This window comes from Haemaphysalis longicornis, unplaced genomic scaffold (assembly GCF_048455015.1).
Source record: "Haemaphysalis longicornis isolate Haplotype H1 unplaced genomic scaffold, Haemaphysalis longicornis Haplotype H1 scaffold_10, whole genome shotgun sequence".
Lineage (NCBI taxonomy): Eukaryota > Metazoa > Arthropoda > Arachnida > Ixodida > Ixodidae > Haemaphysalis > Haemaphysalis longicornis.
In genome coordinates this window covers 99,556,738-99,573,751 of record NW_027526204.1, presented here as the reverse complement: position 1 = coordinate 99,573,751, position 17,014 = coordinate 99,556,738, and the positions used below count along the sequence as shown (strand labels likewise).

Here is a 17,014-nt window from a genome sequence, read left to right as displayed (position 1 = left end):
GTGGCCCGATGCCCCGCCCCCATCTCGCCGCGGGATGCCGGAAGACCGAAGAGCGCGGGCGAAAACCGGCTGAAAAACGTCATACCTGGACTTCCGGCCGGATCGGCCGCCTCGGCCATGCTCTTTTCGCCGTGTTTCCTTGTGAATGATGCTTGTTGTTGTTGTGGTTGATAGCACTCATTTGTACAATTTTTGTGTTCAAAAAGTGTGCACGAACGCCAAACGAGGCATACGTTATCATGCCGTATTCCTAAGCAGAATAATGCCACGCCTGGATACTTGATAACATACGGAAGCGACAGCCGAGGTGGCTGTGCTTGATGACAGAGAATATACTACACTACGTTAAATACTTTGTAAACCGCTCCAATGCGTTTTTTTTTTTTTTTGATGCGACGGACGTGAATGTTCACATTAGATTCTAGATTTAGGAAGGATGGGGAATACTGCTGTACTTTGGCCGGGGATGTTTCGTTCCATTCCAGAAACCAAGTCACATTTGTTCAGGAAATACTTGTTTCGTTAAACGCGTCGGTTTTCTTTCCCTATGGGCTCAGGATAGTGTTCAAAAAAACAATTTTTTGGCGATACTAAAACAAGGGGCCAATCCTGATAGAAGTTCTCTCCCAGCTAAGAGGAAACAGTATTCCTACAAAGTAAAAGAACCAATACAACCAGATTACTTATTTTGGAAGTATACATGTCACAATAAGGGGATGTTTGTCTGGAATTAAAAAAAAAAAACACCACTCCGAACCACCACCGTGCCATAATTTGTATTGACTGGGGGGGGGCCTAATTTTTTGCCCAAGATTCCGTGTGGCTGCATATTATAACCTGGCAAGCACTTGTTGTCACTGAACCTCAAGTGTGCTCCAGTGATAGTCGGTGATATATATAATGATGATACTAAAAAAATTAGGAGCGAAGAGTAAATATACGGCCTCTGTCCGACTAGCGCGGTAAATGCTTAAATCTAGAAATGCTTAAACAGGCCAACGATTCATTATCACAAACGTTTGGTGATTGTTACCTAAAGTAACGTAACTACAACGTAACTGCCTTGTCCGACTGGTCTGTTAATTATAACGAGGTGACCGTAATATTGTAGCAGAATGCGCAACGCACAAGCGAAAATCAAGCCCTACTACAGCCAATAATGCTGAGCAGGCACTAGTATGCTGCAGTGTTTTCAGAATAAATGCATGTGAAGCAGTAAGACGCCACTCATCGAAGTGCAGCTAGCAATCTCGGAGGCGCCGTAGCGCCGCTGCCGAAATGGCGCGCGCGTGTGGGTCTGTGTACGGGGATGAGTAATGGGGCTGGGGTGGGCGACAACGAACAAAGGAAATGCGGAAGCAGAGTCTGCTTGTTGTTTTATGCGTGTACCGGCAAGATGTGTCTCGCATATACGTTTACAGCGCATGAACGCTATTTTTTCGCGCAGTGCACGTACGTGCTTTTCGCTGGTAGATTGTTTATAAAACGCCCATTAATCTTCGGCATAAATGGTTTTGTGTATATAATAAGAAACAGTTAAGGCAGTACCTAATATTAACATAAGGTATAAATCCCCCTATGCTGGTTGCCTAATTCAAAAATATTTTGATGGAACCCACTAGTCGACGTCACAGTCACTGCTTTGGGGTTCTCTGTCGTGTAAAGCAAATTTAAGCTCCAAGATAACTGAACCAACAGCACGGGAAATTATAAAACAAACTTCCAGTCATGTGCGAAAATTAAACTGCAAGCTAAATTGCCGCAAAGGCAACCGTGCGATCGTGCGCAATGCTTCCGACAACCCGCGCGGCCGAAGGGTGTCCTCCTCTGACGTCATGACGGGCGCAACCAATCAGGGGCGTCAAAAGACGAAAAGCGCGCGTCTTTCAAACGGGGCCGCGCTTTTTGCAAGATAAATGCCACTTGGACTCATGTACGATAAATTTCAATGTGATATTCGGAATCAGCGCGCAAGAAACTATATTACTGTTAATCTAACTCAAATTTTTTGGAAAGCGCTTCAGCTTCCCTTTCATATCTTGGTTCTTCATTTGATGTTAACAATAAAGTTGGCATCATTGTTATTGGTACAGAGCAGTCTTTTCATTAATGAATTAAACTTGTGTTTAGCCTTCATGGCCCCCCTCAACATATACCAATCATGATTGATCAAGCTTTTGATGCAAGTGACCCAAAACTCTGACCCAATGAGATCAAAGCCTGATAGCTTAGAAAAGGACTTCAGTGCAAGAAGACATTTGTAAAAGTAACTTCAACACACTACGAAATTAAAGTCAACCTGTCTTTCACACCCCAAGCATGAAAACGAGTGAGAAGCACTACTTCCGTGCGCCGCGAACATTTTCAGCCTGGCATAGTTTCATTGCTTTCTCGCAATAAATAATGCCAGCAACACTGTTTTGTCAGCTGAATATGCTTGCTGGTGGTTGGATGAAGTCGACTGCCAACTTCAACAATACGTTGGCAGTTAAAGTTCTAGGCATATTAGAAGTAAATAAACTACACCCCAGCACTGGACTCAAAGAACTAGCTTTCTTTGCTACTACTTCCAGCATCACGCACTCTTATCAACTATGGTCGAGAGGCTGTTTTGCACCTGCTATGTATGGTGCCTTAGTGGCCGGCCACAGGTGTGAACCCTGCCTGGCGCAAAATAGTTTTTCGTGACCAAGCTGCCTTGCTCTGTCGCACAAGAAATGCAAAAAGCTCTATGGAGAACTGGCAGAAGAATGTGAGCACTAGCAAGAAAACCACGTGAAGACAATCTATAAGTCAGAGTGATGGTTGTCAGATAACTGACGCAGCTGGACCGTGGTTATATGGCAAGAAAACTGCCAGTGGCAATCAACACACCATGCGCCTGTTTCCACACGCGTATTGTACCTGGTCAACATTTAATGAACTCGAAGTAGTGCATTCAACTCTTGTTTGTTTTCAGTCAGTGAGTGACACCAATGCTAGTTTGGCAGCCAGCCATGGTGCCAAATGGTCACTCACTATGCACGTGTAAACGAGCATTTGAAAAAAATGTAAATTTCTTGTCTTGTAAATTTTAGAAGCCACGACTTGCTAAAAATTTAGAGTTTAGGTTCTCAAAGGGTTTACCAAGCAGATGAAATTAATCAAGGGCCAAGTTATTTCCTCTTTACAACTCCCTCAACTACCAAAGTTAAGGTCAGAAGATCTGTGTAGAGGGTGACATCAATCATCTCCGATAGAAAGATTGATGACAACGGGCCTTCAGACAATCACGGAGGATCTGGATTTGTTTTTACGTTCACGGATCCCGTAAACGTTGTTCAACTACTGCTCCCCTTCCAACTCAAGGCACTGCATTTCAAGTGACGCACGACATGGAGTATGGAAAATACTGCCACATACAACACCCACCAATCAATGCTCACCCTCGCTTCCAAGACCACACTAACAGCGCAACCATAATGTACTATGAGTCAATGAACTTAAAGGGACACTGCGACACTCTGTGTCGTGCACGTAAACATGCAAGACGTTTATATTACACTCCCAAGAATACCTGAGCCAAATATTACATGTGCACGTGAAGCGGTAAGCGCGCAAATCGCTGTGAAAGGCGCAGAAAAACAAACCGCGCTCTCTTTGATTCTCCTCATTATGTACCCCTGGCATGGCCTAAACGATGTCCTTTGGGCCATTACTGTCTATTGGCCGTCACTGGTCAACTTCGCAGCTTATTTCTTGCACTTCCTGTGATGATCCGCCGGCACTGTGTACCAACCTATTCCTGAATGCACAGTTTTGGCGTTTCTCTTGTGTTTTGAGTGTGCGCGGAGTTTGAGTGATGAACTCAATACTCCCCTTTCAACGAGACCACTCAACAACAAAGGTTTATTGCTTCAAAAACGCTCTACCAGCCTGAGAGCACGCTTGCGAGCAGGCAGCCATATCTGCTTTTTTGTGGCAGCAAACCGGAAATACATTGCACGTTGCGGAGAAAAGGAGAAAACTCCCCGGCTTGTGATATATCGTAGGCCACCGAAGAGAACGCCGCTTATTACTGCTTTAAAAATAATGTGTCCTAAATTTACGCGCTATTAGCTCGTTCGGTAAGTTTATCAGCTCTGCCTAATTTGCATTTGCTTTTGCCGGCCTCCGCCAATCGCAGAGCTGGCTGGTGTAACATCATAGGTTCTATTGCGAGAAATGAGCTAGTGCATCGCATGGCCATTCCCTTTTTTCCTAATTAAATAGCTTATTTGAGCGAAGTTTTTGTTAAAAGTAATGTCGGTACGATTCTAACGAGGTAATCTTTTGAATTAACCAAACCTGTGTCTGGTCTTCATGGCCCCTTTAAGGTTGAGTTTCAAGTGATGCCCTTTCATTTGAGATAGAACATATACACCACGGAAACAGGCTGTCCCTCTTTAAAACGAGCAGTAAAGAAGAAAAGGAGCACAGAAAAGGATCAGCGGAACTGACACACAGTGGAAACTCGTTCAGAAATGCTAGCCCAACTCAGCATAACTGGAACTTCCAAAACAAACTGAATCTGAACCCTTTGGAGCTTACGATTAAAAACCCACTACAGTTGTAACTAGGCACTTCCCTTTCTTCCTCCCTTTCAACAATTTCCAAGAAAATATCAATATGACTTCCTCAAGTCTAGGCACCCTGCGCTTATTTCAGAATCTCCCATGCATAAATTTAGGTTCCGATTCAATTTGCCTTGATCATGTAACAAAGCCAGCATACAGGTGCCATGCACGCATATGATGACTGCATAATCTATTGCAAGGAGGCTATTAACAAAATCTTCAAATTAAAAAAAATGATATATTTTTGTTTTCAACTATCAACACACCAGGCGCAATAAAAATTACAGAAAACAGTGCAAGATTGCAAAGCAAAGAATGAACACAACGAAGAAAGAGCCCATTCCGTTACTTTTCTGCTTATTACCAAGTTTTTCGGCTATTCATTTTTTCTTTTCATTTTTCTGTGTGAAAGTGAAAGCTTAAAGCATAAATAGGCTGAATATACAAACACCAGCCCACATTACGGTAACAGTCGGCTGAACTGGCCCAGCTGCGTGAACCTAAGACGAATGACGGGGGTTACTGTCCCCCGATGACACAATGCTACTGGTCGAGCCAATGCAACAGTGACCTCTGACGCAGCTGTCATCGAAGCATTTTCGTCGTGCTGCACGCACACACAAAACAGCACCTGCCACTCACTCCCGCATGCAACCCTGAACAGTGAGCGAATGCTTTCCATCAGCGGTCCTCGCCCAATTTGTGCCCAACCATTTCACATTCGAATAGCAGGGTTCGTACTGGCTTCAAAAGCAAAAATTCAAGGGTTTTCAAGGACTTTCAAGGACCAGAAAACACATTTTCAAGGTCCCCATCTTATGTTTTATTGGGATTATTTATAACTTTTTCAACAAAATGCAAAATTTTGATATTGCCTAATACCTAAGAACATTAATGCACATTTAGATAGGCGCTACGGGTTCATGAATGCTCCCCCAGGTTTATTTTTTTTTCATAGTTTATATTTAGAGGTTTTTCTTTTTTCTTGGTGTTTTGCTGAGGCTGTTTGATTTCGAAACTTAGTTAATGTTGCCTGCATTTCCTGCTTTGTCAGCAAGAGTATCAGCTGAAACTGAATCAGCAAGTGTTGCTGTAAGGCAGGACGAACTATGTACACGTCCACCATTTGCACGTAAAAGCAAACGCAGATGGAGCGTATGAGGCATAGCAAACATGCAATGAAAGGCGTCCACAGACTAGATGGAACATGCAAGATAGATAACAGAAGCCGGCTTTCACGGGATTGTATGGTGACATGAATTCTATTGAGGAGTGCCGCTCCCAATGTTGTTTGCCTCGTAATAATGAGAATCCACAACTCGTAATTTCACGCAGTACACTGAAACTTGATTGTTACAATGTTTCTTTACATTTTTAACACCTAAAATTCACGACAAACACTTTAAGTTCTTGTGAAAAGATAGGGCCATTGGTTCTCTCCAGAAAAATCGAGGGTTTTCAAGGACCCTTTAAAAATTCCAGGACTTTCCAGGCCTTGAAATTTACACTTCTAGATTCAAGGGTTTTCAAGGACCTGTGCGAACCTTGCAATAAACTTACCCCATCCCTGGAAAGTTAAGAAAAAGAAGCGATAAACAGAACCGGCATACTGTATTATACCCAGTGAAACGTTTTCTGTTACCCGTTCTTGAATGCCTGAACCACTTTTTTTAATGCCTGAAGCATGTTCCAAACCCATCTCGTTAACATATTACTCAGCCAATTATAACGATTACAGTCTTTGCATTATACTCCCGTTAACATCTGCGTTTACAAACCCTGCTTGATACGTTGCGAACCAAATTTTACGTTTCCAGTCAATAAATTATGCGACCAGGAACGTGAGAGCCAAACAACAGTGCTGTAGATGCAGCAGAGGATGCCAGGATAACTCAAAACTTTGCTGCCCATTTCCTGTAAAAATGCCTGCCATCTGCAGCCTTGTGCCTCATATCCGGCTGCATGATCCCCAGAGGAAACAGGTTGTTGCTACTAACTGCCTTCCTTTCAATTTCAGCCTAAAACATGACACTGTTCTAAAAAAAGTACAATAAAAGTGCAGAGAAAACTTTGCATTAAACACTTCCCGCGTACCGTAGCATGGTCATTCCAGTAGCCAATGACACAGACCTCGTAGCAATTTGTCATAAGAAGAAAGAGAAAGCTCTGCAACCACTTTCAACCTGTTCCCATTCAGGGCCCACTCAATGCATCACTGCTGCGTCAACTTAAGCTATGGACACACTGAGCTGTCAACCTGTCAACCGTCTCAAATCGTAGGCCTAACTAGGCTGACAAAAACTAGTCTTTGCAAGCCACTCAACCACGTGCTCCTGGCAGGAACAATATAAAGACACCACAAGTGCGCAGACTTGCAAGGATAGGGCAATCTTCCCAGTTTGGTAGGCCTAACTAGCACTAGGTACACTGACAAACAAATATCCCAAAACTTAGGCCTAACTGCCACCCCCGCTGACAGAAAAAAGCTCTGCTAAGCCACTCAACGAAGTGCTACTTGCAGGAACTACAAGAACAGCACAAGTGCACAGACTCACAAGGATCGGGCAACTGCCGACATTTGGACGTTCCGTCGCCGCGTTGGTGACGAACACAAGCTCCCAGACCTTGGCACTGAACACAACCGCACGGACGCATCTCTCGACGAGCACTAACTGCCATCCCCTCCCGCTTTAGTAAACACGGCCCCCTCAACAAAGGCTGTCAGCGACCGACTCTTCGAAACAATGGTAGCAGCGGAAGCTGGCAGAATGTTGGCCTCTTCCTAGCCAGGAACACACTCACGTCACGTCGCATGCCACTCCCCAAGGGCAAACAGGGCAGGGCCCGTACCCTGGACACACATTCTTGTCGGAGACCAGCCACCCCCGTGGCAACAACAGTCACTTTTGACAAGTGACGTCCCACGCTTGAGAGCGTGAACGCTGCATGAATGTGCGCCGGGCTTTGAGCAGCACACGAAGCCGACACAACAACTCATGGGTGGACTGATTGCCATTTAGTACGTGGACCCACACACAAACTTTGCCGTTTGCATAATGCACCCACCAGCAACTTGTTTGGAGCGCAGATGTTCTTTCATACATCATGGAGCAGGCAGTAGCCAATTAGAACGTAGCCTAATTGAGCTTCACAATAAGCAGTACAGAGGTCAGCGGCAGCAGAGACAGAAGATCTCAGATGACCGTACTAAAGTAAACAGAAAGAAATGGCCACCCTTTTCCGTAAATTGCGAAGCAGTGCCAAATACGATGATCTCCACGGGCACAATTGAGCAAGAATGTGGACGAACAAGACAAGGGTATTGACCAGAGTTAAAGATACTTCGCCCTTAACTAGTAAATGTTACTTGAGTAAAATATGCTGTTACGCTAGTTGGTTCATTGCTTAAGGAAAAAACGAGCGCTACAAACAAGGACGGAAAAAACGAAGAACAACGAGACAGATGCGCATATGTCTCGTTCTTCGTTTTTTCTCTCCTCGTTTGCAGCGCTCGTTTTTCCTTTAGTAAATGTTATTCCCTCTGAACTAAGTTTACTGTGCAGGGAACAAAAGACCTCATGGACTTCGGATTATGTTTTCTTCCCTTTCATTACCTGCCTGCAGTGCCACTTTTGGTACAAAGGCACTTGGTGCTGTACTGGCATGAACCCACCAATGGAAACTTGCAACAGTTCTGCCTGCAGCTCACACAATCATTGAGTGTTACATGCAACACCCTCTTTACCCTCACCAAATTTTCAGAAATAAATGTTTACTCTCTCACTCTCACCATTTATTCATCTCAGGGCTTATTTGTACTGGTGATGATGAGGCCAACAAGGTGATGGCTAGATCATGAAACAGTTATCCAGGCGATCATGCTTGCTCTACACAATGCATAGCGCTCACCTCCCTTCTTATAGCTGTCCAAGCTTTCTTCGGTACGTGCAGATCGTTCACTGGAAACTCCACTGGGCAAAATGGAGACAGGGAAAATGCTAGGCCAAGAAATGTGAAGGGAAGTGGCAAGGAGCCCACGAGCAGGTGTTGGGAGTGCACGCATCAAGAAAAAAAATGTGAAACCATCAACCTAATCACTGGGCCACCCCAAAGGCCCAAGGGATACGACAGGGGTTCTCAAGCATGTTGGTCCCAGGGAACCCTGCTAATCTCTGTGAAGTGCCAAGGAACCCCCCCCCCCCCTTCACCCCCCCTCCCTGGCCATTTTTCATTCCATTCACGCTACATTCACGTGCAATAAATTCAAAAGGAAGCAAGCTTTCTTGCTTTTGAATTTATAGCATGTGAATGTCGACTTTACGAGTGGCACCTATCTCGAAACAGAAGAATTGCGCATGGGGGTAATATAAGGCCAAGATTCAAGTGGAATAGTTTAACCCCGCGGCTTGTTTTCGGAGTCTGGCTGGCTACAAGATGCTGGTGGGATTCATTGTGCAGCTCGCGCCTTTCTGTTATGCGCTGAGATGTGCTTACTAACACTCAGGCATGCGTAATGAAGGTTCCTTAGTTTGATCGCACCTCGGGTTCGCCACCTAAATTACTTGTTGAGTGCGGAACCAGGGAAAATTTATCAGTGGCTCGCCGAACCCTGAGGAGGGGGCTGTGGAACCCCTAGGTTCTGCGGAACCCACTTTGAGAAACCATGGGATACGGGGTTAGCGGCGGTGGCGGGGAACAATAACTGTGCAGCCAATTGGGGGGGGAAAAAAAACGCTTCCCACAGTCAGAATCGAACCTGGGTTCCTGGCATTAACAAACCGGCATCCACCCAACTGCGCTATCATTGCATTAGGGGCACACAGCATATCCTTTAAGTTCATAATGCAAGCGTTGGCATTGGATTTTGGGTAGGTTGAAGTGGACCTTGGCTTCGAAATTTGGTAGTTTGGATTTTGGACTTTAGGAGGGTGGATTGTGGACTTTCATTACCCTTAGTTTTAATGAAGAAAGCTTCACTTTTTTAAGAAAGGGGCAAACCCAATAAGCGCCAAGTTAAAGCTAGTAAAGACCACCCCTTCCGCTGTTTCCTCAGCCGTCGCATTTCAACTGTGGTGGTTGCCGAATTATTTCCTCATTCCATTGGGACATATCCACAAGAAAAAGAGGCTAAAGTTACGATACTTAACCCCTCTTTATGATGTAGTGATTGTGAAAGCATTACTACGCAACTGGCAAATATGTCCTTTCATTATTACCATCATCGTCATTTTTCCTTCAAGTTATTTCTTTTCTCGGACCGTGACGAGGCAAATACCCATGTTCGCATCGCCAAGCAAAGAGGCAATTTAGTAGAGCACACTTTTCCCCTCCCATGATTGCTATTTTTTCTCATTAGCACCTTCAAATTCCCACATAGAGCTTAGTACACGCCTCTAAAACACGTTTCTATGTCAAAGGCAAGAACACAATCGCTGGGCTCGCAAAGAAAAACTGTTAGAAAACCAGCTGGATGGCCAATGGTGGTGTTTGAGATGCATGCTTGCTTCACATACAGGAGGGCCCTGGTTCGAATACCAGTAACACCAAAACTCGCCCAATTTTCCTTTCAACTCTATTCCACCCCATTTTTTACAGCGCTTCTCTAAGAAATTTGGCATCAAACGTAGCGTTCTTTGACCTGTTCTTAATTGAGCCGCTGACCACTCTTCTCATCACATGCCTGCCAGGGACACCGGATTTACAACTTATCCAGTTGACTCTTCCACATTAAAACAGCATTAGCACCCAGGTCTGAGTCATTCTTTGAAACCCATACTTTTTTGTTAGCAATCGCCAGACCTACTGCCAAACAACACGGAGGCGTTAAATATGATTAGTGTCTGGGCCTAACATTACTTTGACATTAAACATCGTCAGGCAAATTTGCTACAATAGCATGCACATCCTTGTTCACGGTTTTGCCTGTTGTACGCAAACATGCTCGTAAGGCACCATCCGTTTGGCTCATGCTACTGACTTGCACATTGTCTTTCACTTAGGTAAAAAGATCCCGAGTTTTCACCATTACCTACAGCCTGTTCTAAGAAGTCAATCGAATTAGATCTGTTTCTTGGCGGCACATTTACATTGAATCTGTGCTTATTGGCAGTAGCGCATGCCTTGCCAGCACCAGCAAACCTGTAGCGCTGCCAGCAATATTGGCCAACCTCTAAAAGTTTATAAACCAGAATGCCTCTCTTCAAACAAGTAGCAGAAAATTTGTCTTTTATGTCCAAAATGCATCTGCCTGGCACCTCATGGCCCCCAGGAACTACATGCTCAATCCGTGCATCTGTCCTCACCCCACACCATGCAGAGCACAGTTTCTGCGGTAGAGTAATTCCTTTGTAGATGCAGTGGATTTCAACTTGAACCACCACCGCTATTTCTAGGCTGATCCTATACGTAACCCGTATGGATGTGATTCAGACACATTATCTAGAGCGTAACACACAGGAGATGTAGCTCAGAGGCCCGACAACACACGCTGCTAAATTCAGGTTCCCCAGGCCTAGACACAATTGATGATGATTGTAGGACTTAACGCGCCGACGCAACGCAGGCGATGAGGCGCGCCGTAGTGGAGGGCTCCGGATTAATTTCGACCACCTGGGGATCTTTAACATGAGCCGAAATCTCGTACACACCGGCATTTTTGCTTTTCGCCTAGACAGAATTGGTGAAACATTGCCAACAGAAATTCTTAGGTACACTAAGTGGGCAGGGGGCAGAGGACAAGAAAATGAGACTACCAAACATATAATTCCTTTTTTTCTTTTGCGGTGTTTAGCACCGGCAAAAAACAGTATTTAAGGTACATGGCGGGATGGAAGGAATCCATGCCAAACAACCACGATTCCCACCATAGAGAATCTCCTTTCACATTAAAAAGCTAGTGAGGCTCATATCTTAAGTGAAAACGCCCGTGTGTTCGAGATTTCGGCGCACGTTAAAGATTCCCAGGTGGTCCTAGCTAATCCGGAAGATTCCTCCACTATGGTGCGCCTCATCGCCTGTGTAGCGTCGGCGCGTTAAAACTTTATAATCAATCAATGATCAGGCTCCCGCCTTTGCAAATAAGAGAACAAGCTGCTCTCAACGCACGTATGACAAACATATCTCGAGGCACAGTGCATCTGCAGGTTACCGGTGCGGTCTTCAAAGACAAACTCACTCTCCAAAAACAACAAGTTGGAAACAAACGGCAACGTCAATGCGGTTGCAAGCATATTTGTTATGTACAACATGGGACAAAAACAAGAGCATGCAAAGCCTTGCGTGAGTGCGGCTATGCTCATGGCCTTAACTAGTGCCTCTGAAACTGCAGCCCATAATTCAACTCGCTGGTGCTGCATGCATGCACGCACAGAACAAGTCTGTGCCTGACAGGCGCAACTCCATGCAGAAGCAAGTAAAAAAACCCTGTTCAGCACGGCAATGGCATGACACGATTGCAAACTGGTTAAAAAAGAAAAGCAGGCCAACTGAAACAGATTTACGGCTGAAACTTGCATTCCGTTTCCAAACATGGAGAAATCAACCCCCGTTACCAAGGGCAGTCGCAGAGCGATGATAGTACAGGCATTGTATATCGAAAAAATCACGCTAACGTCCACTTGTTCAACAAAATAGGTTTAGTAAGCCGTAGGTTTCTTTAGCTCAGCCTCTGTAACTTGGTAAGCGGTTAACGCGTAGCCTCAACTTAAACTGAACATCACGAAACTCAATGCAAGAAGTTCGATTATTTTTTCTCCATTTTTTTTTTTTCCGGGCACAGAAAACTCGCATTGTCTTCCGCTCTGAGCATACAAAAACAATAGGAGAACGATGTAACGCGAATATGAACGACATTCCCTCAGTGCAGACGGCGCGGCCGAAACCGCCGCGCGGCACTCACTAAACGTCCATGCGATGACGTCCCCTCGACGATCGGCCATCGAGGCACGGGCTAGCTGGAACCATTTGGCGAATGGCCGTAGTAGTAGTACGGCGGGCTCAGTGAGTAACGGTTCGAGTACACCGCCAGGCAGGCAAACGCGGAACGCCCATGACGCGCGCGCGACGTCTGGAGCTCCAAAACACCGCCGCCACCACGTCCGAAACAAAAACAGCCCGCCGGTCGTCTGCAACGACCGTCTGCTGCTCGGGGCGCAGGCGGGCCACAACTTGGGGGGCGTCGTCTTTCGAATCAGGTCATTGTCAAGAACGCGCAGACGGTGAGAGAGGGGGGGTCGAGTAGCCCAGGAAAGCGTTTCACCGTCTAGACTGGACCAGACTCGACCAAGCACTTCCCGTAACTTTTGCTTATTATGGCGCCCCTCGGAGCTTATTACACCGTAGCCGCCGAAACGGGTCAACCGGCGGCGCATACCGAGAGCGCGCGAGGCGCAAACGTGACGCACGACTACGGCCTTGCCGCTCCGAGAATCTGCACGCGCTTCCAGGCTGCTGGACTGGACCTCCGCACTCGGAACGAAATTGGTACAAAGCTCTTTTTCACCCGCTTGCCCTCCTTTTTCGCCTCCACGATCCGCGGGCCAATTTTTCGCCATCAAACTCTGTAATGGACCTCCCCAGGCGTCAAGGCTCGCCTCAGCACGGGCCCCTCGACTTGCGCCGGCAGTGCAGAATGTATCGCAGAATATATTAAAAAGAAAACGAGGAAGAAAACAATAAAAAATATAGAAAATATAAATGATAATACCGGGGGCTATTGCGAGGATATCCATATCTGGGACTCGGGCGAGAAGAAAAAAACAGCAGCGCACAAGGCCCGACCGCTACAGCAGACGATTCAGACATCCTTAGCAGACGACGACAGCGCCGGAAAATACGAAACCCAAGCTATGACAGTGCTCCGTGGTCTTGGCAGCACGTCTAACTAAAGCTTTCACACCATCCTGAAACCAAACGGGAAAAATAAAAAAGAATTAAAGTTTTCACCCCATTTTGAAACCGACAAAAAATAAAGAAAAGCTACTGCTTTCACACCATTCTGAAACCAACAAAAAAAAAAGTCGTGCTATGACATCAACAGCTTGGCGGGCTTAGCAGCGCCTTCGAGTATAAAAAAATCAACATAAATAGCTAAAGGAGAACTTTGCTAATTTTTTTTTTTTTTTTTTTTAATGCGTACGCAAAGTTACCATGCGGAGCCGGCCAAGCTGCAATTCGCTACGCGTTTTGCGTGTCAGCGGGTCGGAGTGCTGCGCCAATGGGGACGAAACTTCGGCGCGCAATACGCAAACGTTCAGGCGGAAACTGGTCCTGCAAAGTGACATTCCGAGAATTGTTTTCTGCTCTTACCGGACGTTCGGGAGAGGGGCGTTTGCTACGCCGCAGACGATGACCGGGCTCTCGGGGCCGCAACTACTCATCACGGTCTTCGCCCAACTCGCAGACGATGTGCAAAAAAAAAAAGCGGGCAAATCCACCGAAACGATAATGCCACAAAGACTTCCGCGTGTAATTAAGCGCAAGCCCAGTTGCGCATGTCACTCACCGCACAAAATAGCAACCGGACAACGAAATGAGGAAAGCGCCGAAACCGAAAGTAGCGTTGCAGACGACGCATACGAAGAATCTGAATCTGACGGAAAACTGGCAAACCTTCGCCTACACTGGCAACCTAAACGCTCGACGGCCGCGGCGCAGCGTAACCAACTAAAGCTAAGGCCTTGTTTTTCCCGTCGCAAAAAAAAAGGGGGGAAATATCGATATCACATCTTTACAAGCCAGAGAAACGTTCAGAATTCGCTGAAAGATGTCTCCCGCGGAGAGACGAAAACCCTCACCGCTATCATGCAGCGCAAAATAACGACCCGAGGGTACTCCTCCTCGGAAGAGATTATCGCTGAAAACATATCAGCAACCGCAATATAAGCCTTGATCACAGTGATCTTGCCAAAGGGAGACTTTCAAGGATTTTCTCCTTGTCACAAAGATCGCAATTTTCGTTCAGTTCGCTCCGCCCACGCCGACGTTCAGAGCGCGCAGTGACAGGACACGTTACGCCGTCTGGGGGCTCGGATCGGATGAGTCACACTCGCAAAAACGGGGGTGAAAGGCCGACAAACTTCCGAACGGGCGCGCGACATCGCCAATCAAGCAGAGAGCGGCGCCTCTTTTTGGCATCTTTATTCTTTTTTCCGACCCCTGCCTTAACAAAGGGAGCGGTTGCGGAATACCACCACCACTACACGGAGGCCCCTCTCTTAGTCACGCGGCCTCCATACACGTACGCCGAGGAATTCTCGCCGAGTCTACAAGGCCGTACTGGGGAGGGTTGGTGCGCGCACCAAAGTCGCCCTTATGCTAATCTGCGCCGAGAACGGGCCGATACCCCCGTCTTCACTTTCAAAAAAGGGGGGAAGGGGGGAGGTTGCCGCGTTGTTGTTCCAGCCCACAACAGCTACGTTCTCGGGATCTCGCGGGTCCTGACACGTAGTACGCGGGCTGACCGGACTCGAAAGCGCGCATAAACAACACAAAATCGAGCAAGCCACAAGTTGCAACACGACCCCCCGTCGTTGTTTAGAAGGAGCAACACGCCATCGGCGCCAACCAACAATCACTGAGGGAGACTGTTCAGGGACTCGGAGAACGTAGGGGTAACAGCTTTCGCGCGTAGCCAACACGGAAACGCTCGAGAAGTCGTTCTGGGCGCTGCCAAAAAGACAACAATACGACGATATGGACGTTCGTGACGTGAGGCCTGGCGCTAACGGCGATACTGCGACCAGGAAACGCGAGTTCGGCCGGTCTAACGGGTGGAGGACGGTTGGCTTTCGTTAAGTTGAAAGCTTTTAAGCATTCCAAGTAGTCCGTTCGGCGCTTGCAACGGACGGTTGCACGGGGCGGGCGGTTGTGGTTGGAGCTACAAGGCAGCGGAATTGGGGGCGCGGTGTTGGCGGGCGCTAGGCATGCACGACGGACGCAGAAGCTGTTGTCAACCCGTCGTCGCGCTTTTTTTTTCGCGGACGCAGCGGAAGCCGACGACGGTATCTCACTGGGGGGGTTTCAACTCGGTGGACAGGGACGGTTGACGGGACGGCAACAAAACACCCGCACAGACACACGTCAAGTGCAAACACCACCACCCACTCTCCCTGTCGTCCAAAATACACCAGCACTGCTCGCAGCACACACACACACGCGCGCAGAAAACGCTAGACGGGCGTGTCTCGCGTGCCCGGTGCTTACCTGGATGTCTTACGGAATCCATCATATCCCGGCCTGAGGAGCCCGGACTCCTGGTTGCGCGACAGCCGTGCAACGTGCGCGGCCGGAGCCGACACCACAGGCACTTTTCTTCGGCCTTTTTTTAGGCCTAGACACGCGTCGACGACGGTGCCGTAGGTTCACCGATGCGAGTCCCGATCGCCGCAGGGAGCACCGTGCAGCAGCGCTGAATGTCGAGCCATCGCGCGCTGCTCTTCGGGCACCTAGGCGGGCGCCGCGGGCACTCCGTCGACGGCGCACCACCACACCACACACACACACACGCACGCACACACGAACCTTCTTTCTCTTCTGTTGCCTCCCCCCTTCTCCCTTATCCCTCCCTCAGCCGACGACGGTGCACTGCTACTCTCGGGTCCGCCGTGCGCTCTCCTGGGTCCGTCCTCCGAAGCCCACACTGCCTCGGCGACGATGGCGGTTTCGGACGAAGTCGACGGTGTCCGAGTCGCGTAGTCCTACGCTCCTGATGGCCGCCGGCGCTTCCCGGAGTCCAGGGGCGACCTGAAACGGTTGCGTAGTTGACGCACTACTTTCTGCCACGGACGCCCGACCCGAGGAAAGTGGTCGGTGACGGGAGCCGCAGCGCTATCGGCGACTTTAACCCGAACTACTGAGAAACGTTTATTCTTTGTAAACGCTTTCTACGTCCGTGTTCGCGCAAGAAACTTTAAAAAAAAAACAAGTAACAACGCTGGAAAACCTAAAAAACCTAAAAATTGACAATAAACGGTCAGTTCGTTCATTGAGAGTGCGTGGCATCTTGAAACCGTAGTTGTGTACGTCGTGTTTCTGTAGTTATGTACGTCCTTACGCTTCTGTTGTTAGCCGAGCTGGCCGAGCGTTGCTCCCAAAATGTGGATGCAAGTTAACGGGGTGTCATTTTTAATGCAACCACTTTGATGGAAATACGGAGCTGCTTAATGGTCATTGCAAACATCGCTACTGTCGTCCTTTGAATCACCTTTACGTTACTTGAACACACACATCCGTGTTTCGAAACTACCGAAAAAGGAATAATTTATCAGACGACACTGCAAAACGATGACAACGCCGCAGTACAAAAATGTTGATAAGCAAAAATACTCTAAAATAGTTATTGGTAACCCTGTACAAATAAAACAGAAACCCCTCTTGCTTTGTGAGGTTGTTTAACTTTCAGTTATGTAATTTTTTTTCCA

The 17,014-nt window shown here is 47.3% G+C and overlaps 1 protein-coding gene across 10 annotated transcripts in view; it reads right to left on the bottom strand.

Annotated features, from left to right (window-relative positions):
• Wnk (Wnk kinase) overlaps window positions 1-16,382 on the bottom strand; it is a 202,495-nt gene extending 186,113 nt beyond the window's left edge. For 9 of the 10 annotated variants that reach the window (XM_077690152.1, XM_077690154.1, XM_077690151.1 and 6 more), the window contains exon 1: window positions 7,151-7,188. In XM_077690152.1, the coding sequence (XP_077546278.1) occupies window positions 7,151-7,173 (23 nt within the window). In that variant the 5' untranslated portion in view covers window positions 7,174-7,188. Of the gene's footprint in view, window positions 1-7,150; window positions 7,189-15,797 lie in introns of those variants that run through there. The other variant, XM_077690157.1, reaches the window with a different exon arrangement.
• Between the last annotated feature and the right edge of the window lie 632 nt (window positions 16,383-17,014).